The sequence below is a fragment of the Coregonus clupeaformis genome, chromosome 34 (assembly GCF_020615455.1).
Source record: "Coregonus clupeaformis isolate EN_2021a chromosome 34, ASM2061545v1, whole genome shotgun sequence".
NCBI lineage: Eukaryota > Metazoa > Chordata > Actinopteri > Salmoniformes > Salmonidae > Coregonus > Coregonus clupeaformis.
Window position 1 is genome coordinate 32,672,198 of NC_059225.1, and position 26,397 is coordinate 32,698,594.

The following is a 26,397-nucleotide window of genomic DNA, read 5'->3' on the forward strand; positions in this document are numbered from 1 at the left end:
TACTTCCGCTTCCGGCATGTGCCAGATTGCGTTACCTCACGTGAGCCACATCCATGGTGGCTGATTTTGTCCTTGGGTGACACTGGCATGTGGAGAGGACGATGTCTTTTACCAAAAAACCTGGTGGGAAGGCATTAGATATTTTGCAGAATTTGCCTCGTATTACATTAGCAAACTTGCGACCGGAACCGGGGACCAAGAAAGCTGTAAGTATGCGTTTATTAGTTAGCCCAAAAGTTGCTGAAAAGCTAGCGAGCTAGCTATCATGGCTAGTATAGCCAGAGAGGAAGAGGATAAGTGAGGCCCAACTCGGCAGAAAATCCGTCTCCCTCCAACAGGGGGCGTTTTTTCGTTGTTTCGCCCACCAAGCAAGGAGTTCTCGTATCGAGGTCAACGTGAGCGTTTCGAATTTGGTCAACAACAAAAAATAATAATTTAAGTGTACTGATATAAATAGGACATGTGACATCCCTGCAACTTTGAGAAAAAACACTTTACAGAGTTGTCTCGAGATGGATATGCATATTCATGTCATAGCATCTTTTTTTTCTTTTTTTTAAATTACATTTCAAATTACAATACAGTAACAAAAAACAAACAGGATATCACTACACATATATTTTATCTGAAGAAACATAACATTTCATAAAAATCACTACACATGAATTGAGTTTCAAAAGTTAAAGTACCTCAAATTAAAAAAGTCAGGGGTTACAAATGTACAAACCTTTGAGAGAGTTGTAAGAATACCGTTTTTATTTTGTTATTGACTAATTCTAGAGATTTTATTAAATATTGGATTTCAAGTAGAAATATATTGTATTTGGGGACAGATTTCAAATATTTGTTTTTGTGTATATACAATTTACCAGAGAGAATGAAGAAATTAACAACTAATTCAGTAGTTTTGTTTTCATTTGAATAATAATATATTACATCTTTAATTGTAAATACATGGGTCTTATTTAATAAAAAATTAAAAGTATAATACCAGTCAAAGGTTTGGACACACCTACTCATTCCAAGGTATTTCTTTATTTTTATTATTTTCTACATTGTAGAATAATAGTGAATACATCAAAACTATGAAATAACACGTATGGAATCATGTGGTAACCAAAAAAGTGTTAAACAAAATCTATTTTATATTTGAGATTCTTCAAAGTAGCCACCCTTTGCCTTGATGACAGCTTTGCACACTCTTGGCATTCTCTCAACCAGCTTCATGGGGAATGCTTTTCCAACAGTCTTGAAGGAGTTCACACATATGTTGAGCACTTGTTGGCTGCTTTTCCTTCACTCTGCGGTCCAACTCATCCCAAACCATCTCAATATGGTTGAGGTCGGGGGATTGTGGAGGTGAGGTCATTTGATGCAGCACTCCATCACTCTCCTTATTGGTCAAATAGCCCATACACAGCCTGGAGGTGTGTTTTGGGTCATTGTCCTGTTGAATAACAAATGATAGTCCCACTAAGCGCAAACCAGATGGGATGGCGTATCGCTGCAGAATGCTATGGTAGCCATGCTGGTTAAGTGTGCCTTGAATTCTAAATAAATCACAGACAGTGTCACCAGCTAAGCACCACCACACACGCGGAGATCATCGCGTTCACCTACTCTGCGTCTCACAAAGACACGCCAGTTGGAACCAAAAATCTCAAATTTGGACTCATCAGACCAAAGGACAGTTTTCCACCGGTCTAATGTCCATTGCTTGTGTTTCTTGGCCCAAGCAAGTCTCTTCTTCTTATTGGTGTCCTTTAGTAGTGGTTTCTTTGCAACAATTCAACCATGAAGGTCTGTTTCACGCAGTCTCCTCTGAACAGTTGATGTTGAGATGTGTGTGGTAACTCTAATAAACTTATCCTCTGCAGCAGAGGTAACTCTGGGTCTTCCTTTCCTGTGGTGGTCCTCATGAGAGCCAGTTTCATCATAGCGCTTGATGGTTTTTGCGACTGCACTTGAAGAAACTTTCAAAGTTCTTGACATTTTCCGTATTGACTGACCTTCATGTCTTAAAGTAACGATGGACTGTTGTTTCTCTTTGCTTATTTGAGCTGTTCTTGCCATAATATGGACTTGGTCTTTTATCAAATAGGGCTATCTTCTGCAAGAGTGTGCAAAGCTGTCATCAAGGCAAAGGGTGGCTATTTGAAGAATCTCAAATATAAAATATATTTGATTTGTTTTAACACTTTTTTGGTTACTACATGATTCCATATGTGTTATTTCATAGTTTTGATGTCTTCACTATTATTCTACAATGTAGAAAATAGTAAAAATATAGAAAAACCCCTGAATGAGTAGGTGTGTCCAAAGTTTTGACTGGTACTGTAGATTCAGAGCTAAGCATATATATATATATATATATATATATATATATACACATATTTTTTATCCAGTTTACTTTAAAGGGATTGTTGATATCAATTAAATCTAGTACTTCAAGCCCACCATCAGCTCTTTGGTTTGATATTACAGACTTCTTAAGCTTGTGTTGTTTGTTTTTCCATATGAAGTCTAGGAAAGGTTTGTTGATATCCTTGTTGGTTTGGTCAGCTACAAATAGGGATAGAGCAGACCCTTCCAATAATAGAGGTCACGCTGGAGCCAGGTATTAAAGATGGATTTGGTTTTCTTTAGTCTCTGAGAGAAATTAAGATGTTGACGGACAATATGGTTTTTCGCCCTGTGCACCCCTAAATATTTCACATTATCTTTCACTGGAATATTCTCAACAGATTTGTAATTTGAGTTATGTATGGATAATATTTAGCATTTATTTAAGTTAAGTTCCAGACCAGAAGCAGAATAGAATGATTTGATAATATTAAGTGCAATAGCAACTTGAGCCTTGTCTTTTAGAAACAGAGCTGTTTCGTCTGCTAATTGAGATATTATTATTATTTTTCCAAGTATTGAAACACCTTTTAATTCAGGGTTGTTTAAAATGCTAATAGATAGTAATTCTACAACTAAAAGGAATAAGAAAGCTGAAATAGGGCAACCCTGGCGTACACTACAGTGAATACTACATATTTTTGATGTGTTACAATTAATCATAATAGGACTATTAACATCTTTATAAAACATATTGATAACAGAGACAAAGCTAGTCCTGAAACCAAAGGTGTACAACGAATGTATTAGGAATTTGTGTTCAATTGTATCAAATGCTTTAAAAAAGTAGAAGAATAAAATAATAGCCTCTGATTCAATTGAATCAGCGTAATCAATCAAGTCTAAAACTAACCTAATGTTACAGCTGATGTGGCGACCTTTAATGAAACCAGTTTGGGTTTCATTAATAAGGTGGTTTAGGCCCATTTTAAGTCTATTAGCATATGCTAAAGTTAACAATTTATAATCTGAATTTAATAATGTAATAGGTCTCCAATTAAATGTGAAAAGGGGATCTTTATCAGGTTTTGGTATTAAGGAAATAACCCTTTGTTTCATGGTAGTAATCATCTCACCCTTAGCTAGTCATTCTTGGAACATGTTGAATACTGGTCCGTCTAAATGTTCCCAAAAGTGTAAATAAAATTCCACAGAAAGACCATCTCTTCCAGGTGCTTTGCCCTTTTTCATAGATTTAAGAGCATCTCTAATCTCTACTATAGAAAACTCATCTTCACATATGGACTTGAACTCATCAGAAATAATTGGAACATGACCATGGACATGTGTCATAAAATGTTCACATTCAATCTCAATAAAATTTGATTTATACAGATTTTCATAGAAATAATACACAAAGCTAGAGATGATCTTAGGGTCTTTACACAAGGTATTGTCAATATTTAAGGCAGAAAGAGATTTTCTCTTGTAGTTCCTTTTTTCAAGAGCAAAAAAATAGCTTGTGTTTTTCTCACCCTCCTCAACCCATTTAGCTCTAGATCTAATAAAGGCCCCTTTAGCTAAATCAATGTACATTTGATCTAGTTCTATCCGAGATGTATTCAAGTCTGTTTCTTCCTCTGCTGAAAGGGTATCGTTTTCTAAAAGAACATTCAATGTATTGTGAAGCTCATCTTCTTTCAAACATGTTTTTTTCTTTAGTTCCTCTCTGTGTGTAATGGAGATAGATCTTACTTTCAATTGAAATATTTCCCAGTTACTTCCATGCGTTGGTTCTAAATCATTTGAATGAAACGAGTCTATGATCAAGTTCTTTATGTTCTTGTTGAAGACTTGATCATTTAGAAGTTAATTATTAAGTTTCCAGTATCCTCGAATGCCACTGGATTTTTCAGAACATTCTAACTTCAATAATATTGATATTTATTTTATTTGACCTTTTATTTAACTAGGCAAGTCAGTTAAGAACAAATTCTTATTTACAATGACTGCCTACACCGGCCAAACCTGGACGATGCTGGGCCAATTGTGCGCCGCCCTATGGGACTCCCAATCACAGCCAGTTGTGATACAGCCTGGAATCGAACCAGGGGGTCTGTAGTGACGCCTCAAGCACTGAGATGCAGTGCCTTAGACCGCTGCGCTATGATAGGGAGCCTTATCATTTTATGATCAGTCAAAGGAGCATGTTTATGACTTACTTCTTGTACATACTGTGCAAGTGGGGGAGAAATGAGAAACAGATCAAGTCTGGATCTGACCTCTTACACCAGGTGTATTCGTTTAAGTTTTTATTAAAGAAACGCCATGTATCATCCACTGTCAGTTTACTGCAAAATAAGGTGATGTCACTATTGAGATCTTTGAGCTATTCTAGGTGGAAATCTATCTAGTAGTTATCAGGTGTTTCGTTAAAGTCTCCAGCTATTATAAGCCATGCATTTGTATACTTGTTTTGCAGCTCAGTAAGCTTATCAGCAAGATCAAAAAATAAAGTCTTATTTGTGGTGTGAGAATTGTACCCATACACATTGCATATAATAAAAAAAGCATGATCTATTTTGGAGATCAATATAACCTATCTCCCATCTTTGGACACACAAGACTCTGAAATATCTCCTCTAAACTTATGAAGCAATATCATAGTACCAGCTGAGTGGTTAGACCCGTGACTATAATAAACAGTATTTCCCCATTGTGATTTCCAAAAGCTAGAATCTGAATCGCAAGAGTGAGTCTCCTGGAGTAGAATAAAATCTGCATTAGTGTTTACAAAATAAAAACAGTGCTTTTCTTTTAGTTATGTTTCGTAAACCCCTGGCATTTATAGATACAAGGACGTCAAGTGAATGTCATGAAGTTGTACTGATTGTACTGAATGTCAAGTACTGAATGTTTTGAAAACACTGCTCAGGTATATACCTAAATTGACTTGAAATCGATGTCGTCCTATTCTTTCTAAGTCAAATGAAAACGTTAAAATTTGCTAAATTACTCTTGAGTAATAAGTCGATTTGTCATTTTTACATTCAACCCGTAAATGTGAATACAGGTTCATCATATTGATCACAACTACCTCGGTTTAGGGTAGCTCAGTTCTTTCTCTAAGCTCAGGTTTCCTTACTAGCTTACTAGTTCCACTAGTTGACCAGGTATTCATATCACTACACTGTATTTGTTTTCTTATTTGTATTTTATTTTTGTCAGGTTATGCAATGTTTTGAATTCAATGCACTAAATGTCATAGCATCTCTCTCCATTGAATACCGGCGGTTGACGTCATCGAATATTGAAAAAATAACTTAGCTGTGTGGCTGGCTAAGTTTGCCAGCTAGGTAGCTACACTATATATACAAATGTATGTGGACACCCCTTAGATTAGTGGATTAGTCTATTTCAGCCACACCTGTTACTGACACGTGTTTAAAATTGAGCACACAGCTATGCAATCTCCATAGTCAAACATTGGCAGTAGAATGGCCTTACTGAAGAGCTCAGTGACTTTGAACGTGTCACCGTCATAGGATGACACCTTTCCAACAAGTCAGTTCATCAAATTTCTGCCCCGCTAGAGCTGCCCCGGTCAACTGTAAGTGCTGTTGTTTTGAAGTGGAAATGTCTAGGAGCAACAACGGCTCCGCAAAGTGGTAGGCCACATAAGCTCACAGAATGGGACCGCTGAAGCGTGTAGCACGTAAAAATCTTCTGTCCTCGGTTGCAACACTCACTACCGAGCTCCAAACTGCCTCTGGAAGCAACATCAGCATAAGAACTGTTTGTCCGGAGCTTCATGAAATGACTGTTCCCATGGCCGAGCATCCGCACACAAGCCTAAGATCACCATGTGCAATGCCAAGCATCAGCTGGACTGGTGTAAAGTTAGCTGCCATTGGACTCTGGAGCAGTGGAAATGCATTCTCTGGAGTGATGAATCACACTTCACCATCTGGCAGTCTGACGGACAAATCTGGGTTTGGCGGATGCCAGAAGAACGCTACCTGCCCCAATGCATAGTGCCAACTGTAAAGTTTGGTGGAGGAGGAATAATGGTCTGGGGCTGTTTTTCATGGTTCGGGCTAGACCACTTACAATGACATTCTAGACAATTCTGTACTTCCAACTTTGTGGCAACAGTTTGGGGAAGGCCTTTTCCGCGAGACAATACCCCCGTGCACAAAGCGAGGTCCATACAGAAATGGTTTGTCGAGCCTCCTGAGTGGCGCAGCGGTCTAAGGTACTGCATCGCAGTGCTAGAGGTGTTACTACAGACCCGGATTCTATCCCGGGCTGTATCACAACCGGCCGTGATCGGGAATCCCATAGGGCGGCGCACAATTGGCCAGGCGTCGTCCGGGTTAGGGGAGGGTTTGGCCGGGGGGGCTTTACTTAGCTCATCGTGCTCTAGCGACTCCTTGTGGTGGACCGGGTGCCTGCAGGCTGACCTCGGTCGTCAGTTGAACAGTGTTTCCTCAGACACATTGGTGGGGCTGGCTTCTGGGTTAAACGGGCGGGTGTTAAGAAGCGCGGTTTGGTGGGTCATGTTTCGGTGGACGCATGACTCGACCTTCGCTTGCCGAGCCCGTTGGGGAGTTGCAGCGATGAGACAAGATCGAAATTGGGGAGAAAATGGGGGTAAAATACATTACAAATAATAATAAACAATTATGGCTTGTCGAGATCGGTGTGGAAGAGCTTGATTGGCTTGCACAGAGCCCTGACCTCAACCCCATCACACACCATTGGGAAGAATTGGACCGCCGACTGCGAGCCAGGCCTAATCGCCAACATCAGTGCCCAACCTCACTAATGCTCTTGTGGCTGATTGGAAGCAAGTCCCAACATCTAGTGGAAAGCCTTCGCAGAATAGTGGAGGCTGTTATAGCAGCAAAGTAGGGACCAACTCCATATTAATGCCCATGATTTTGGAATGAGATGTTTGACGAGCAGGTGTCCATATATCTTTGGTCATGTAGTGTAGCTATAGCTAACTGTATTGTTTAGTCCTAGAAGTACAACTTCTCATTATATCCTCTCCCCTGTAACTATTCCCCACGTCGTTGCTATAAATTAGAATGTGTTCTCAGTCAACTTACCTGGTAAAATAAATACAAAATAAAATAATAATTGGTTAGTGATCATCACTTTGATCTGCTAGGTCAAACACTCCAAAAAATAGCATAGCATATCTTAGTCACACAGTTTGTCTGTGAGACATTCATTGCTAGCTGCAGATTGTAGGCCAGATCATGTGGTAAAGCCTAACCAAAGGTTTGGGGTGTCCATTAGTGGGTGATACAGGAAAGGCCCATAGATTTTTCAACTAGCCTGTTCTTGGCGATTCTTTCTTTCTTCCTTCACGATTCGGTTAAAAAAGTATTTTAGAAATGTCAATTTCCAGTTGCAGGGGTTTCTCCAAAAACCATAGAAAATTCAGAAAGATGTTAAATCCATTATTTCTATTGAGTGAGATAGGCCCCTTGCATGTGTGTAGGTCTTTGTTTTGGTTGCACTGTGTGACACGCTGTCATCTAGTTTTATAAGTCGTACGTACGGGATACGCATACATCGTCCAACGAAATGCTTACTTGCTGGTTCCCTCTCGACAATGCAATAACAAAAATAAATAGTAAAAATAAGAAGGTGGCCGCATCGCATAGAAATAAATAGTTCCTGCAAAGATACTGGGAAATGCTAGATGTACGCCAGCTAAGATGGCGAGGAACCTCCTCACATGGTACAAAACATGGATTTAATATCTTTCTGAGTTTTCGCTGGTTTTTGTAGAACCACCTGCAAGAGGACTTTCTTTCACCGAATCAAGAATGAAGAAAGTATCGCCAAGAACCTCCTTTCTCAGAGCCTTCGTAGCATTAAGATCATCTTACAAACTATCTTTAGTAGCTGAGCTGTTTCCCAAAACCATCGTTACTAAAGTTGCACTTGAAAGTGCTTGTTATTTACCAACTGCCTCAGACCACTCAGAACAGCTAAATGCGTCGTTAGATGCCTTTTTGCCCACTTTATACACAGAAGATCTCAGCTTAACACAGATGGACTGTCTCTGTGACCGCCGTAAACTTCCTAATGAAGTTGACTACAAATAGCCTACAAATTTACCAATGTCTTTGCAATTGTTACAAACAAGCGAAGAATAAAATAATGCTGGGTAAATCCATTTGAATTCAATCACTTTTTGACAGTATCCCATTTTAGAAATAAAAAAACGTTCATGTTTGCCAATGGAGGAAGTGGTCAGAAAGTGACTTTTTGGACCTGCATGCCAAAACATTCAGGAGATAATGGTGCTCAAAGTTGATCCATTTTGCATACCCCACCATACCATGAGACATCCATGTCTTCATAACTGGAAAAGATAAACGGTTGAGTTTGATGATAACATTTAAAAACTTACAAACAGTGTTGTCAAACTATTTTATTATTTATTGAAAAAATCTTTTTTAAATAAAAAATGTCACTTTGGAAACTTTGTCAATGATCTAAAAACATGTAAAATCAGATTTTTTTTCATTTTCGCATATGTTGTAGCTTAGACCCTATTTTTCATCATCTCAGGTGTTTGTGTTGTACCCACCATCGGTTGAGACACAACATTAGACTTGGGCAAAATACCGTTTATACCATATACTGGGGTATTTCCAAATACCAACGGTATGACTTTCAATACCGTAAAAAATTAATATATATATTATTTTGGGGGGAGGGTTGGGGGCTCCCCCGCCTCGCAGTGGCTGTTGGGGTGCATGCTACGCCACTGCTTATAACTGTAAGTTAAAGCTGCAATATGGAACATTTTGGGCAACCTGACCATATTCACATAGAAGTGTGAGTTATAGATCTGTCATTCTCATTGAAAGAAAGTCTAAGAAGCGGTAGATCGGTTCTATGTGCACTATTTCTATGCTTCCCGTTCTTGTACAACAGCTTCAAACAGCTGAATATACAATAGTTTTGGTTATTGAAAATAGGCGAACTATTTGAATTTTAGCAACCAGGAAATGGTGGAGCGATTTCTGCATATTACACCTTTTAAGTATAACTATAAGAAATCTAAGATGTGTCAAATAAATTATCTAGCTCAGGGCTCCAGCTATGCATTTGGTTTGCTAACTTGCTAGCTAAGTGGCTAGATGTCAAGAGCAAGCTTCTTGGTTACAGCAGAGACATTCAATCCCCTCCTGGGTCAAGATCCCTGTTGCCTAAATTGTTTTGTGCATACAAAAATTAATAATAATAATTAAATAGCGCCCTTGTGTGCATATTTCGTAATACCGTATACCCAGTATGGTACAGAAACAGTATGATGGTATGAAAATCTGGATACCACCCAACCCTACACATGCTCTTGAATACAGGGTGGGTGTGATTTCAATCATAGATATATAATTAATAGAATGGACCTATCCCTGCAGACCACTGCAATTTAGCCGGAACACCATTTGAAATGTAAATTTAAATACAATTGTAACTTCTAAGTACTACTGCCGGTCCACCCACCGTAAATAAATTGACTATTCTATTTTCTACAGTCGTGGTCAAAGTTTTGAGAATGACAGAAATCCAAATTTTCACAAAGTCTGCTGCCTCAGTTTTGATGATGGCAATTTGCATATACTCCAGAATGTCATGAAGAGTGATCAGATGAATTGCAAAGTCCCTCTTTGCCATGAAAATGAACTTAATCCCCCAAAAACATTTCCACTGCATTTCAGCCCTGCCACAAAAGGACCAGCTGCCATCATGTCAGTGATTCTCTCGTTAACACAGGTGAGAGTGTTGACGAGGACAAGGCTGGAGATCACTCTGTCATGCTGATTTGAGTTAGAATAACAGACTGGAAGCTTTAAAAGGAGGGTGGTGCTTGAAATCATTGTTTTTCCTCTGTTATCCATGTGTGGGGTTGCTTCTCAGCCAATGGAGTGGGCTCACTCACAATTTTGCCTAAGAACACAGCCATGAATAAAGAATGGTACCAACACATCCTCCAAGAGCAACTTCTCCCAACCATCCAAGAACAGTTTGGTGACGACCAATGCCTTTTCCAGCATGATGGAGCACCTTGCCATAAGGCAAAAGTGAAAACTAAGTGGCTCGGGGAACAAAACATCAACATTTTGGGTCCATGGCCAGGAAACTCCCCAGACCTTAATCCCATTGAGAACTTGTGGTCGGTCCTCAAGAGGCGGGTGGACAAACAACTGCAAATATTGACACTTTGCATAAACAATGTAATTAAAAGCCTTTGACACTTATGGAATGCTTGTAATTATACTTCAGTATACCATAGTAACATCTGACAAAAATATCTCATAACACTGAAGCAGCGAACTTTGTGAAGACCAATACTTGTGTCATTCTCAACTTTTGACCACGACTGTATATTTCTATGATTTCAATAGGTTTCCTATGGAGGATTGACAGTATAATTGAACAACCGATATTCCCATTCAAGTCAGCGTTCTCTGATGTGTGGACCTCCAACCATCTTTGTACCATTTGAAAGTTCAAATTTCAATTTTATTCCAATGTTAGTACATTTTTCAGTCAGAACATCACACCCACCTTGTGTTCAATGTCACGCCCTGGCTCTGGGGACAATGTTATGTTGAGCCAGGGTGTGTAATTCTATGTTTGTATATCTATGTTGGCCTGAGTGACTCCCAATCAGAGGCAACGAGTGTCAGCTGGTTGTCTCTGATTGGGAGCCATATTTAACTGTCTGTCTTTTCACTTTGTGTTTGTGGTTTCTTGTTCGTGTTGGTTTGTGTTGAAACCATAGACGTCACGTTTTTCGTTTGTTGTTTTGATCGTGTGATCAGTAATAAATATAATTATGTTCACCTTCAACGCTGCGCCTTGGTCCTCCTCATTGGTAGACGATCGTGACAGAAGAAACCACCTAAACCAGACCAAGCAGCGTGTCCAGGAGCCATCGCTGGCAGATCTCCGTGGCAACCTCGACTGGGTCAAGCCTAGTGAGGAGCAGAGAGGGTGGACTTGGGACCAGTTGAGGAGGAGCTTCGACTGGGTCAAGCCCATTGAGGAGCTGAATGGCGGGAGTTGGAGACAGAGGAGCGAGAATTGGGCGAGAACGATGGAGGCCTGGCCCACGGGGAGGAGAGACCCCCAGAAAATTTTTAGGGGGGGGCTCACGACGTCGGGGCAGCAGGAGGCCGCGATAGAGCGGTCCAGCGGGTTGGCAGAGGAGGCCGCCAGGTTACGGGAGTCACTGGTCACCAGGGGGAAGGAGGTTGTAGAGGCACGGCGAGAGGTACTGGCGTGTGTTGCCAGTCCGGTCCGGCCTGTTCCGGATCCCCACGTAGGGCCAGTGGTGTGTGTTCCCAGTACGGTCCGGCCTGTTCCTGCCACTCCCACCAAGTCTGTGGTGCGCGTCGCCAGCCCAGTCCGGCCCATTCCTGCTCTCCGCACCAAGTCTGTGGTGCGCGTCGCCAGCCCAGTCCGGCCCATTCCTGCTCCCCGCACCAAGTCTGTGGTGCGCGTCGCCAGCCCAGTCCGGCCCATCCAAGCTCCCCGCACCAAGTCAGTGGTGCGCGTCGTCAGCCCGGTCCGGCTCATTCCTGCTCCCCGCACCAAGTCAGGGGTGCGCTTCGTCAGCCAGGTCCGGCCCATTCCTGCTCCCCGCGCCAAGGCAGTGGTGCGCTTCGTCAGCCCGGCTCGGCCCGTTCCTACTCCCCGCACCAAGTCAGTGGTGTGCTTCGTCAGCCCAGTCCGGCCTGTCCCTGCTCCACGCACCAAGCCTACGGTGTGCGTCGTCAGCCTGGTAAGGCCCGTTCCTCCTCCACGCACCAAGCCAGGGGTGCGCGTCGTCAGTCCAGCACAACCCGTGCCTGGGTCATGTCCGGAGCCGGATCCGCCGCTGAGGCGGAGTGCCCACCCGGTCCCTCCCCTGTTGTGGTTGGTTGGCGCGGTCGGAGTCCGCGCCTTTGTGGGGGGGTACTGTCACGCCCTGGCTCTGGGGACAATGTTATGTTGAGCCAGGGTGTGTAATTCTATGTTTGTATATCTATGTTGGCCTGAGTGACTCCCAATCAGAGGCAACGATTGTCAGCTGGTTGTCTCTGATTGGGAGCCATATTTAACTGTCTGTCTTTTCACTTTGTGTTTGTGGTTTCTTGTTCGTGTTGGTTTGTGTTGAAACCATAGACGTCACGTTTTTCGTTTGTTGTTTTGATCGTGTGATCAGTAATAAATATAATTATGTTCACCTTCAACGCTGCGCCTTGGTCCTCCTCATTGGTAGACGATCGTGACATTCAAGAGCATGTTGTGTCTCAACTGATGGTGGGTACAACACAAAAACCTTAGATGACTCAAAATAGGGTCTAAACTACCACAAGAAAAAAACGGAGTTTACGCATTTTTAGATAATTTACGTTTTAAAAAATATATCCACGAATTATTAAATAGTTTTACAACCCTGTATTTGTAAGCTTTTTAATTATATAAATCTCATCCATTTGTCTTTTCCAGTGATTAAGACATCGATGTCTCATGGTGGGGTATGCAAAATGGGTCAACATTGAGCACCTTTATCTCTTGAGTGTTTTGTCATTCAGGTCCAAAAATACACTTTGAGCATTTCTACAATGGGCAAATATATATGCAAGGTTTCATTCAAATCAAAAGGGGTGCTGTCAAAAAGTGATTGCATTCAAATGAATTTACCCTGCTTCAAATGAAAACTGAGATGACTGCAAAAGATGAATACATTATAAGCTACCTAGGCCTATACAGTGCATTCTGAAAGTATTCAGACCCCTTCCCTTTTTCCACATTGTGTTACGTTACAGCCTTATTCAAAAATTGATTAAATTATTTTTAACCGTTTTTCGAAAATGTTGCTAATAAAAAATTAAAAACGGATACCTTATATTACATAAGTATTCAGACCCTTTGCTATGAGACTCAACATTTAGCTCAGGCGCATCCTGTTTCCATTGATCATCCTTGAGATGTTTCTACAACTTGATTGCAGTTAACCTGTGGTAAATTCAATTGATTGGACATGATTTGGAAAGGCACACACCTGTCAATATAAGGTCCCACAGTTGACAGTGCATGTCAGAGCAAAAACCAAGCCATGAGGTCTAAGGAATTGATCGTAGAGCTCCGAGACAGGATTGTGTCGAGGCACAGATCTGGGGAAGGGTACCAAACTATTTCTGCAGCATTGAAGGTCCCCAAGACCACATTGGCCTCTTAAATGGAAGAAGTTTGGAACTACCAAGACTCTTCCTAGAGCTGGCCGCCCGGCCAAGCTGAGCAATCTGGGGAGGAGGGCCTTGGTCAGGGAGGTGACCAAGAACCTGATGGTCACTCTGACAGAGCTCCAGAGTTCCTCTGTGGAGATGGGATAACCTTCCAGAAGGACAACCATCTCTGCAGCACTCTACCAAACAGGCCATTATGGTAGAGTGGCCAGACGAAAGCCACTCCTCAGTAAAAGGCACATGACAGCCTGCTTGGAGTTTGCCAAAAGGCACCTAAAGGACTCTTAGATCATGAGAAACAAGATTCTCTGGTCTGATGAAACCAAGATTGAACTCTTTGGCCTGAATGCCAAGCGTCACGTCTGGAGGAAACCTGGCACCATCCCTACGGTGAAGTATGGTGGTGGCAGCATCATGCTGAGGGGATGTTTTTCAGCGGCAGGGACTGGGAGACTAGTCAGGATTGAAGGAAAGATGAACGGAGCAAAGTACAGAGAGATCCTTCATGAAAACCTGCTCCAGAGCGCTCAGGACCTCAGACGGGGGCGAAGGTTCACCTTCCAACAGGACAATGACCCTAAGCACACAGCCAAGACAACGTAGGAGTGGCTTCGGGACAAGTCTCTGAATGTCCTTGAGTGGCCCAACCAGAGCCTGGACTTAAACCCTATCAAACATCTCTGGAGAGAACTGAAAATAGCTGTGCAGCGACGCTCCCCTTCCAACCTGACAAGAGTTTGAGAGGATCTGCAGAGAAGAATGGGAGAAACTCCCCAAATACAGGTGTGCCAAGCTTGTAGCGTCATGCCCAAGATAACTTGAGGCTGTAATTGCTGCCAAAGGAGCTTCGACATAGTACTGAGTAAAGGGTCTGAATACTTATGTAAATGTAATTAGCAAACATTTCTAAAATCCAGTTTTTGCTTTGTCATTATGGGGTATTGTGTGTAGATTGATGAGGGGGAAAAAACAATTTAATCAATTTTAGAATAAGGCTGTAACCTAACAAAGTGGAAAAACTCAAGGGGTCTGAATACATTACGAAGGCACTGTCTATTTCAATCACATTGAAATAAATGAATTTACCCCGTTAACTTTGCCTAAATATATTTAACGATGTATAACGTGCACAATGATGTGCCAAGTCTTAATTTAGTGCATTATTATAAGGTAAGCATTTAGAATACGCCGCCTCAATTTTTGCAGCCATTGGTGGTAATATCACTCTAGGAGCTGATCCGTCGTCAATATTGTGGAGTAATTCTAATGCTAAGGAAAGATTTGAATGGAGAAAGCTGATCCGAGAGCAGCACTGCTTTTCTTTTGATCCTATCGGTATCGACACATGGTCTAACTACGCACTTAGCGAACGTTCTCTCATGTGCTTGTTTGGGAAACACTCTTAAAAAGTTGTCTCGTAAATAACGATGTATCTGGTATGATCATCGTAATGCTTAAGTTACATCGCAACTGGGAAACGAGGCCCTGGTAACGCCCAGTAATGGACATAAGAAATCTTTGGTTATATCACATTATCTGGCATACAATCTGTAGCTAATTCATTGCATGAATTCATTGTGACCATGACAAACAATTTGCTTTTGATTACTATGTAATATGTCAATTGTTACACATGTAATATATTATGAAACATTAATAGTGAAGAATGTGCTATTCTAATACTGATATTGTGATTTAATATTCTGTCTCATCTATCATTTTGCAGGAGAAGAAGCGAGGCAGAGGCCAATATGGAGGAAACAGAAGTGGCCGGGGTCACAAAGGGGAGAGGCAGCGAGGCAACCGACCTCGCCTGGGGTTCGAGGGGGGTCAGACTCCCTTCTATCTAGCCATCCCCAAATACGGCTACAATGAGGGACACAGGTTAATACATTGTTGTCCCATGTGCATTGTTGAACACGCCATGTTCTGTTGGTCATACTATCAAATAGTCATACCATTACAATACAGAGATGCCGTCTGAGAAGCAGCAAAGTAAGTATTTGTAGCTTTTCACACTGTATTTCTGTACTGTAGTTATTATTGCATTGATGTCAATCACATTTTCTATATGTTATAACCGTTTGTTTAGAGACAGGAGATTATGCTCACAAATTTGTGCTCTACTTCCTAGTCGGCGAGCTCAGTACCAGCCCCTGACCCTGAACAGGCTGCAGTATCTGATTGACCTGGGCCGGATCGACCCCACTCAGCCCATTGACCTGACGCAGCTGGTCAACGGCAGGGGAGTGACCATCCAGCCCCAGAAGAGGGACTATGGTGTTCAGCTTGTTGGCGAGGTAAGAGGTCTTCTTGGCATATTTACACATATGAGCTGTCGTGACTATGTCTCCACTTGATTTGGGGGTGAGTTCATTGTTACAGAAGCTTGGGGATGAAGCATGATCCCACCAAGGCAGTTGATTACTTATGTTTATGTAAAGCAAGGAAGATCTGTTATTTAGTGCACATTACTTTTGCCAGTAGGTGGCAGTATTTAGCTAATTCGATTGTATGTAGTGTGATTATGCTAGACCAGAGGCAGTTTTCTTTCAGTTCTGTAGGTTTGTTCTGTATTGATTGAAAATCTATTTTCTCTATTCATACATCCAATTGTGTGTGTTATCAGGGTGATGGTATCTTTGCAGCGAAAGTCAACATAGAAGTTCAGATGGCGTCTGAGGAGGCCATTGCTGCCATTGAGAGAAATGGAGGGATCGTCACTACAGGTTTCTATGACCCCAGAAGTCTCGGTGAGTAGTAGTGACGGTAATGCCGTAGGTGGGTAACACTTTACAATAAGGTTCCATTTGTAAAGGGTTTATAATTATGTTATTAACGGTTATTTAATCGTTTGAAAATGATTATAAACCATTAATAAAAGGTTATATCGCATTGGTCAAAATAGTGCAATAACTGGTCAGTGTTTGCCAAGTAGTGAGCCACTATTTACCTCCAGTTATTAACCATTTATAAATGCACTTACAGGTGCTTATAAGATGAACCCTTATGCAACCTTATTTTCAATAGTTGCACTGTTGAGCAATAGTTATTTTCTCACTTTTGGGTGTGACGCATTGGTGCTCTTTCCCAGGAACAGAAGAGGTTGGTTTTCATGATGTGTCTTGACCCACCTTTGAAACCCTGATGCCCTGGCCACATTTACATCCAGGACATTATTAAATTATTACCCTTTACCAGATTATGAGATTATATCAACACACACTTACCACCTCTCTGTGATAGTCCAAGTATGGTGAATGCTCTGGTGTGAAATGGTAACCGTAATACCTTTGGTTGGTGAAACAGTGGAGGAGGTATCCTCTCACAACATGGAATGTTTTGGTGTTCATACCCACCATTCATTGACTGAACATGCTTAACAAAGTGTTGAATCTTCTCTCATGTATGTGTTGATGAATACCCAATACTGTCTAAACTCTGAGTGAACTCTCAAATCTAGATGATTTACCCACATGTATAACTGCTAAAAGTATACCTTATTTTAAAGTGACAGATCTATGAACATTTATAACTGAGTTATCAACATTTAGAACTGCTCAAATGATACCTTATTTTAAAGTGGCAATCCACTGACCATTAACAAATTAGTTACCAATATTTATAACTGCTGAAAATATTCCTTTAAAGGTCCAATATGCAGAAATTGCTCCGTCGTTTCCTGGTTGCCTGATTTCAGTTTTGTGACAAAACAAGCAGTCGTTGTGTATAGAATCATTGAACCATCTAAACCGCTGTTAAATATATTTTTTGTAACCAAGAATATTGTATTTTTAGCTGTGTGAAGCTGGTGTACAAAACTGAAAGTAAAAGATGCAAAAACTAAACTTAAAAACAGGAAGCATAGAAATAGCACACATAGAACAGATCTACCACTTATTAGACTTGCTTTCAATGAGAATGACAGATCTACAGTGGGGGGGAAAAGTATTTAGTCAGCCACCAATTGTGCAAGTTCTCCCACTTAAAAAGACGAGAGAGGCCTGTAATTTTCATCATAGGTACACGTCAACTATGACAGACAAAATGAGAAAAAAAAATCCAGAAAATCACATTGTAGGATTTTTAATGAATTTATTTGCAAATTATGGTGGAAAATAAGTATTTGGTCAATAACAAAAGTTTCTCAATACTTTGTTATATACCCTTTGTTGGCAATGACACAGGTCAAACGTTTTCTGTAAGTCTTCACAAGGTTTTCACACACTGTTGCTGGTATTTTGGCCCATTCCTCCATGCAGATCTCCTCTAGAGCAGTAATGTTTTGGGGCTGTCGCTGGTCAACATGGACTTTCAACTCCCTCCAAAGATTTTCTATGGGGTTGAGATCTGGAGACTGGCTAGGCCACTCCAGGACCTTGAAATGCTTCTTACGAAGCCACTCCTTCGTTGCCCGGGCGGTGTGTTTGGGATCATTGTCATGCTGAAAGACCCAGCCACGTTTCATCTTCAATGCCCTTGCTGATGGAAGGAGGTTTTCACTCAAAATCTCACGATACATGGCCCCATTCATTCTTTCCTTTACACGGATCAGTCATCCTGGTCCCTTTGCAGAAAAACAGCCCCAAAGCATGATGTTTCCACCCCCATGCTTCACAGTAGGTATGGTGTTCTTTGGATGCAACACAGCATTCTTTGTCCTCCAAACACGACGAGTTGAGTTTTTACCAAAAAGTTATATTTTGGTTTCATCTGACCATATGACATTCTCCCAATCCTCTTCTGGATCATCCAAATGCACTCTAGCAAACTTCAGACGGGCCTGGACATGTACTGGCTTAAGCAGGGGGACACGTCTGGCACTGCAGGATTTGAGTCCCTGGCGGCGTAGTGTGTTACTGATGGTAGGCTTTGTTACTTTGGTCCCAGATCTCTGCAGGTCATTCACTAGGTCCCCCCGTGTGGTTCTGTGATTTCTGTGATCATTTTGACCCCACGGGGTGAGATCTTGCGTGGAGCCCCAGATCGAGGGAGATTATCAGTGGTCTTGTATGTCTTCCATTTCCTAATAATTGCTCCCACAGTTGATTTCCTCAAACCAAGCTGCTTACCTATTGCAGATTCAGTCTTCCCAGCCTGGTGCAGGTCTACAATTTTGTTTCTGGTGTCCTTTGACAGCTCTTTGGTCTTGGCCATAGTGGAGTTTGGAGTGTGACTGTTTGAGGTTGTGGACAGGTGTCTTTTATACTGATAACAAGTTCAAACAGGTGCCATTAATACAGGTAACGAGTGGAGGACAGAGGAGCCTCTTAAAGAAGAAGTTACAGGTCTGTGAGAGCCAGAAATCTTGCTTGTTTGTAGGTGAGCAAATACTTATTGTCCACCATAATTTGCAAATAAAATCATTAAAAATCCTACAATGTGATTTTCTGGAGAAAAAAAATCTCAATTTGTCTGTCATAGTTGACGTGTACCTATGATGAAAATTACAGGCCTCTCTCATCTTTTTAAGTGGGAGAACTTGCACAATTGGTGGCTGACTAAATACTTTTTTTCCCCACTGTATAACCTTTAAAGAAAGTGGAACCCTACTGACCATTTATTAATGTGAAGTTACAAACATTTATAACAGTATAAAATCTCCTCAAACATGCAATACATAGTAAGAACAAAATTTAATTTAATAGAAGGATACTTTGGGGGGGCGGGGGGAATTGCAGTGACTCAAATCTGTAGCCAATAATTGGTATAGTGAATAGCCTAGCTAATTCTGATGAACAGGAAGTGTCTTTTTCTCCCCTTTTTAACATTACAAGTCAGAAACAGAAACTTTCAACAGAGTAACTATATAAAATACAACATAGGGTCTCATGGTCCCCTTCGGTGTCTTCATCTGTTTCTTTCTTGTTAAGCATTTTCCCATCCTAGAGTCTGAGACCTTACGGCAGAGATCATCAACTAGATTCAGCCTCGGGACGATTATTTTGCTGAGCGGTTGGTCGGGGGGCGTAACATAATTACAAGTATTTTGTAAACTGCGAATTGACCACAAGAAGTCCAAACTGATATAATGTGGACTGAAACATAATAATTTCAAACCTTGCTTACATTTGTATACAATCATGTGTCTCTCTATTATGCGTGGGAATACTTGGGAACAGATTTCTTACATTAAAGTCACTAGGAGCTGATTTCCTGGTGTTTTTACAGTCTTATGTCCAACAATGAAAAAACAAAAAAAATTATTATTTTTTGGGGGGCCAAATGAAACCACCCGCGGTTGGCCGCCAGTTGGGGAACCCTGCCTGATGGGAATGTTAGGGAGAGGAATTTATGACAATTTAGCATAGACTCTAGCTAGCTACATTACTCTACTATCATCATTATCATGATTTCTACCATTTAGGCTTAGCTAGTTATATTATCCACTGCTATCTAATAATATTAATAATAATAGCTAGTGTTTAACATTACTTGCCAACACTAATATCTAGCTACCACTGATGAAAGGGCTTAGCTAGGTAGCTATCACATTTTTTGCTAGTCTTAAAATTGGAACCACTCATGTGAGTGTGCTGACAAAGGATGATAGCTAGCTCGCTAACTTACCAGCTACCTAGCAAGAGACTGGATAGGTTAGATCAGTGGTTCCCAAACGTTTTATAGTCCCGTACCCCTTCAAACATTCCATCTCCAGCTGTGTACCCCCTCTAGCACCAGGGTCAGCGCACTCTCAAATGTTGTTTTTTGCCATCATTGTAAGCCTGCCACACACACACTCTACGATACATTTATTAAACATAAGAATGAGTGTGAGTTTTTGTCACAACCCGGCTCGTGGGAAGTGATAATGAGTTCTTATAGGACCAGCGCACAAATAATAATAATACATTTTGCTCTTTATTTAGCCATCTTACATATAAAACCTTATTTGTTCATAAAAAATTGTGACTAACCCACCACAGGTTAATGAGAAGGGTGTGCTTGAAAGGATGCACGTAACTGCAATGTTGGGTTGTATTGGAGAGAGTCTGTCTTAAATAATTTTCCACACACAGTCTGTGCCTGTATTTACTTTTCATGCTAGTAAGGGCCGAGAATCCACTCTCACATACTGTTGAAGTCGTAAGTTTACAAATACATTTAAACTCTGTTTTTCACAATTCCTGACATTTAATCCTAGTAAAAATTGTCTTAGGTCAGTCAGGATTACCACTTTATTTTAAGAAGGTGAAATGTCAGAATAATAGTAGAGAGAATGATTTATTTCAGCTTTTATTTCTTTCATCACATTCCCAGTGGGTCAGAAGTTTACATACACTCAATTAGTATTTGGTAGCATTGCCTTTAAATTGTTTAACTTGGGTCAAACGTTTCGGGTAGCCTTCCACAAGCTTCCCACAATAAGTTGGGTGAATTTAGGCCCATTCCTCCAGATAAAGCTGGTGTAACTGAGTCAGGTTTGTAGGCCTCCTTGCTCGCACACGTTTTTTCAGTTCTGCCCACACATTTTCTATAGGATTGAGGTCAGGGCTTTGTGATGGCCACTCCAATACCTTGACTTTGTTGTCCTTAAGCCATTTTGCCACAACTTTGGAAGTATGCTTGGGGTCATTGTCCATTTGGAGACTTTTTTATGGCAGTTTTGGAGCAGTGGCTTCTTGCTTGCTGAGCGGCCTTTCAGGTTATGTCAATATAGGACTTGTTTTACTGTGGATATAGATACGTTTGTACCAATTTCCTCCAGCATCTTCACAAGGTCCTTTGCTGTTGTTCTGGGATTGATTTGCACTTTTCACACCAAAGTACGTTCATCTCTAGGAAACAGAACGCGTCTCCTTCCTGAGCGGTATGACGGCTGCGTGGTCCCATGGTGTTTATACTTGCTTACTATTGTTTGTACAGATGAACATGGTACCTTCAGGCATTTGGAAATTGCTCCCAAGGATGAACCAGACTTGTGGAGGTCTACAATTATTTTTCTGAGGTCTTGGCTGATTTCTTTTGATTTTCCCATGATGTCAAGCAAAGAGGCACTGAGTTTGAAGGTAGGCCTTGAAATACATCCACAGGTACACCTCCAATTGACTCAAATGATGCATACTGGCCCATTACTTCCAAAGTTGTGGCAAAATGGCTTAAGGACAACAAAGTCAAGGTATTGGAGTGGCCATCACAAAGCCCTGACCTCAATCCTATAGAAAATGCGTGGGCAGAACTGAAGAAGCGTGTGCGAGCAAGGAGGCCTACAAACCTGACTCAGTTACACCAGCTCTGTCAGGAGGAATGGGCCAAAATTCACCCAACGTATTGTGGGAAGCTTGTGGAAGGCTACCCGACACGTTTGACCCAAGATAAACAATTTAAAGGCAATGCTACCAAATGCTAATTGAGTGTATGTAAACTTCTGACCCACTGGGAATGTGATGAAAGAAATAAAAGCTGAAATAAATCATTATCTCTACTATTATTCTGACATTTCACATTTTCAAAATAAAGTGGTGATCCTAACTGACCTAAGACAGGGAATTTTTACTAGGAAAAACTGAGTTTAAATGTATTTGGCTAAGGTGTATGTAAACTTCCGACTTCAACTGTAATTACGCACCCAGCTCACTCAGGTGCTTCGCTATATCACATCTGACATTGTCCGTAAGCTTGAGTTCATTTGCACACAAAAACTCATACAATGATGGAAAGACCTGTTTGTTGTCCTTGTTAATGCAACAGAGAAGAGCGCCAACTTCTTAATCACAGCTTCAATTTTGTCCCGCACATTGAATATAGTTGCGGAGAGTCCCTGTAAACCTAGATTCCGATCATTCAGGCGAGAAAAAACATCAGGCCAGTCGTGTGAGAAACTTGTCATCATGCAAGCGGTCAGACAAGTGAAAATTATAGTCAGTAAAGAAAACTTTAAGCTCGTGTCTCAATTAAAAAAAAGTGTCAATACTTTGCCCCTTGATAACCAGCGCACTTCTGTATGTTGTAAAAGCATTACATGCTCGCTGCCCATATCATTGCATAATGCAGAAAATACACGAGAGTTCAGGAGCCTTGCTTTAACAAAGTTAACAATTTTCACTGTAGTGTCCAAAATGTCTTTCAAGCTGTCAGGCATTCCCTTGGGACCAAGAGCCTCTCGGTGGATGCTGCAGTGTACCCAAGTGGCATCGAGAGCAATTGCTTGTACGCACGTTACCACTCCACTATGTCTCCCAGTCATGGCTTTTGCGCCATCAGGTACAGATACCAACACATCTTGACCACCAAAGTCCATTTGATGTCACAAAGCTGTCCAGTACTTTAAAAATATCCTCTCCTGTTGTCCTGGTTTCCAGTGGTTTGCAGAAGAGGATCTCTTCCTTAATTGACCCCCCATAAACGTAACGGACATATACCAGGAGCTGTGCCAGGCCTGCCACGGTCTGTTTACTCATCCAGCTGTAACGCATAGAATTCACTGGCTTGTATGCAAAGTAGTAATTGTTTCAACATCTCCTGCCATGTCACTGATGCGTCGTGAAACAGTGTTGTTTGATGAAGGCATTGTCTGTATAGTTTTTTTGGCCTTTTCCCCCAGGATTGTCCCAGCCATATCCACGGCAGCAGGAAGAATTAAGTCCTCCACAATAGTATGGGGCTTGCCTGTCCTAGCCACTCAGTAGCTCACCATATAAGACGCTTCTAGCCCCTTCTTATTAATGGTATCTGTTGCTTTTATACATGTCTTACTACTCGAAAGTCGTCTTAATTCTCACTCAAAATACTTTATTTTTCAAATTGGCATGTTTCGTGTCTAAATGTCTGCGCAAGATTGAAGGTTTCTTCGAGTTGTAAGATGCACATATAACGCACTGTGGCTGATGAAAGGCAATACTTCCAATATAAGTGAACCCCAAATCAATGGAGTTATCATATTTGCGCCTCTTCGATGGTCCAACGTCCCTGTCTGTTGTTCGGTGCTTTCCCGGGTAAGGGGGCAGTAGCTCTTTGGCTGCATCAGATTCACAACTGTCAGTGTCCATGCTAGCTGGATTAGCAACAAATGTAGAATTACTGATGCTAGCATTGGATGTGCTCATGGAAGCAGATCAACTTGTGTCGTCGACAGATGCAGGTGTAGTACTGCTGGTAGTAGCAGTACTATCAGTAGAGCTGGTATGTGTCTCTGTGGACGCCACCTTACTTTTTTTAACCATATATCCATTTTAGAGCAAATTGAATGAGCAGCAGCTACGTTTGGCTATGTACGGACCGTTAGTGGAATTCCTGCGAGAGAGTAACGGTTAATGTGATTGGATGTTAATTATTTGACTAGGCTACCTGTATTTGACATTGTGTTGTTATTTCGCTGAACACTAGATGGTTTAATTTTTGACAGTGAAACGATTCTACTCAGGTGAGAAAATCTAATTGGACTGTTTGAAATGTGAATCACATTTGGCGTACCCCCGACAGCATTGCGCATACCTCTGGGATTTGGGAATAGCCGGGTTAGATAAATAGCTAGCGTGCTATTCCAAAATAGCTAGCTAAACAAATTGCATGGAAACTGTCATGTCGATGTTAGCTAGCTAGCTGGCAGCTATCATGCCAAAGATTATCTCGTGTTAAATCGTCTAGCAGAATGTCTATATTCAAAAATACGTTTTAGGTTTTACCTACTGCTAACGTTTCCTAGCTATGTAGGTAGGACAGATGTGCTAGCAAACGTTAGCTAGCTAGCTAGCTACTTAGCTAGCTGAGCAGCATGCTAAATCATCCAGCAGAAATTCTGTATTCAAAAGTGAAACAAATTGCATAGAGAATTTACCCTTTCTCCTCTGTCAACATTTGTATCTTGTGAACAACGTTTCTTTCGCGCAATCTCTTCTGTCTGGCCTTTGCACATTTCTTATAGCCACGTCCATCATGATTCTTCTCGACGCACTGTCACATGATGTCAGTGTCAACACAACAATTTGTGCACGTTCCAGGTCATATTTATTTTAAGCGCGTTTCACAGATGGGCAGATCTCACAAAGTCGGCGGAATTTTTCAGAAACCAGCGAACTGCACCAATAATATGGCTTGTGATCTTGAGATGACGCCTTCATTCCTTGAATAAATAAGTGTACCAATGCATCATCAGGGTTTCAAACATGGGGCAGGACACATCATTGGGGGTTAGGGGAAAATAATAAAGAAAATGTATTTGTAAGAAAAATATTTATTTTATATATATTTACAAAAAAATATGTGGGGGATTGGAAATGATGCAGACAATTACATTGATGGAAGCCACAATCTAGCTGCAATATTAAATCTGATCTAAATAGGGGCTCACTATTTGGCAAGCACTGACTGGCTATCGTACTATTTTGACCAATTTGTTATAACCCATTTATTCATGGTTTATAATGCATTTACAAATTAAATAAACTTTAACGTAATTAAAAATCCTTTATAAACCCTTTACAAATGGAAACTTATTGTGAAGTGTTACCCCATAGGGACACATTAAGCCAAAACTTAGTCCACTTTAATAATCTTGCTACGATGCCACATTTTATACTTGTGCTTTGTTCTGTCTGTAGCGGTCCTGTGTAAGCCTGTGCCGTTCTTCATAAGTGGACAGCCCATTCCAAAGAGAATGTTGCCTGGGGAGGACATGGTCCCGTACTACACAGATGCTGCCAACCGTGGTTACCTGGCAGACCCAGAGAAGATTAAAAAAGCACGGATAGCCTTGGCCCAGAAGTATGGCTACATTTTACCGGACATTTCCAAAGACGAGTTGTTCCACATGCTCTCTATGAGGAAGGACCCCAGACAGATATTCTTTGGTCTCTCGCCAGGCTGGGTGGTCAACATGGCAGAGAAAAAGATTCTGAAACCGACTGACGACAAACTGCTCCAATATTACAATTCTTAAAAATGATTAAAATTAACATGCTCTGTTTATGTACATAAATGTCATGATGGGTGATTTAAAATAAACGTCTCTTAGCACAACTTGCCAACAGATTCAGCTTTTTCAACACAACTGATGTACTGTGTATGCTGTATTAAATGTTAATAATTTAATGCCATAGTTCATCTGTCATTTCACCCAAAATCTGAAAATAATGTATTCCTAATGTGCAGCTCTGTAAGAAAGGCACCATGCTTTATGATAAATGCTTATAGTGGATGGTGGAGTGAATTGAGGTTAGGTTACATACACTTCATGGATGCCTGCTTGTCAAACATCTCATTCCAAAATCATGGGCATTAATATGGAGTTGGTCCTCCCTTTGCTGCTATAACAGCCTCCACTCTTCTGGGAAGGCTTTCCATTAGATGTTGGAACATTGCTGCGGGGACCACAAGAGCATTAGTGAGGTCGGGCACTGATGTTGGGCGTTTAGGCCTGGCTCGCAGTCGGCGTTCCAATTAATTCCAAAGGTGTTCAATGGGGTTGTGGTCAGGGCTCTGTGCAGGCCAGTCAAGTTTTTCCACACCGATCTCGACAAACTATTTCTGTATGGACCCCCCTTTGTGCACGGGGGCATTGTAATGCTGAAACAGGAAAGGGCCTTCCCCAAACTGTTGCCACAAAGTTGGAAGCACAGAATTGTCCAGAATGTCATTGTATGCTGTAACATTAAGATTTCCCTTCGCTTGTTTCCACCTCCATGTTTGACGGTGGGGATGGTGTTCTTGGGGTCATAGGCAGCATTCCTCCTCCTCCAAACACGGCGAGTTGAGTTGATGCCAAAGAGCTCGATTTTGGTCTCATCTGACCACAACACTTGATTCACCCAGTTTGCTTTCTGAATCATTAAGATGTTCAATGGCA

General features: G+C 41.3%; 1 protein-coding gene across 1 annotated transcript; it reads left to right on the top strand.

The window, feature by feature from the left end:
* The first annotated feature begins 3 nt into the window (after positions 1–3).
* LOC121550022 (39S ribosomal protein L15, mitochondrial-like) lies at positions 4–25,571 on the top strand. The gene is made up of 5 exons (XM_041862084.2): positions 4–206; positions 15,340–15,497; positions 15,748–15,913; positions 16,243–16,366; positions 25,154–25,571. The coding sequence occupies exons 1-5, from the start codon at positions 102–104 to the stop codon at positions 25,489–25,491; spliced, it is 891 nt and encodes a 296-aa protein (XP_041718018.1). The 5' UTR covers positions 4–101; the 3' UTR covers positions 25,492–25,571.
* Positions 25,572–26,397: the final 826 nt, after the last annotated feature.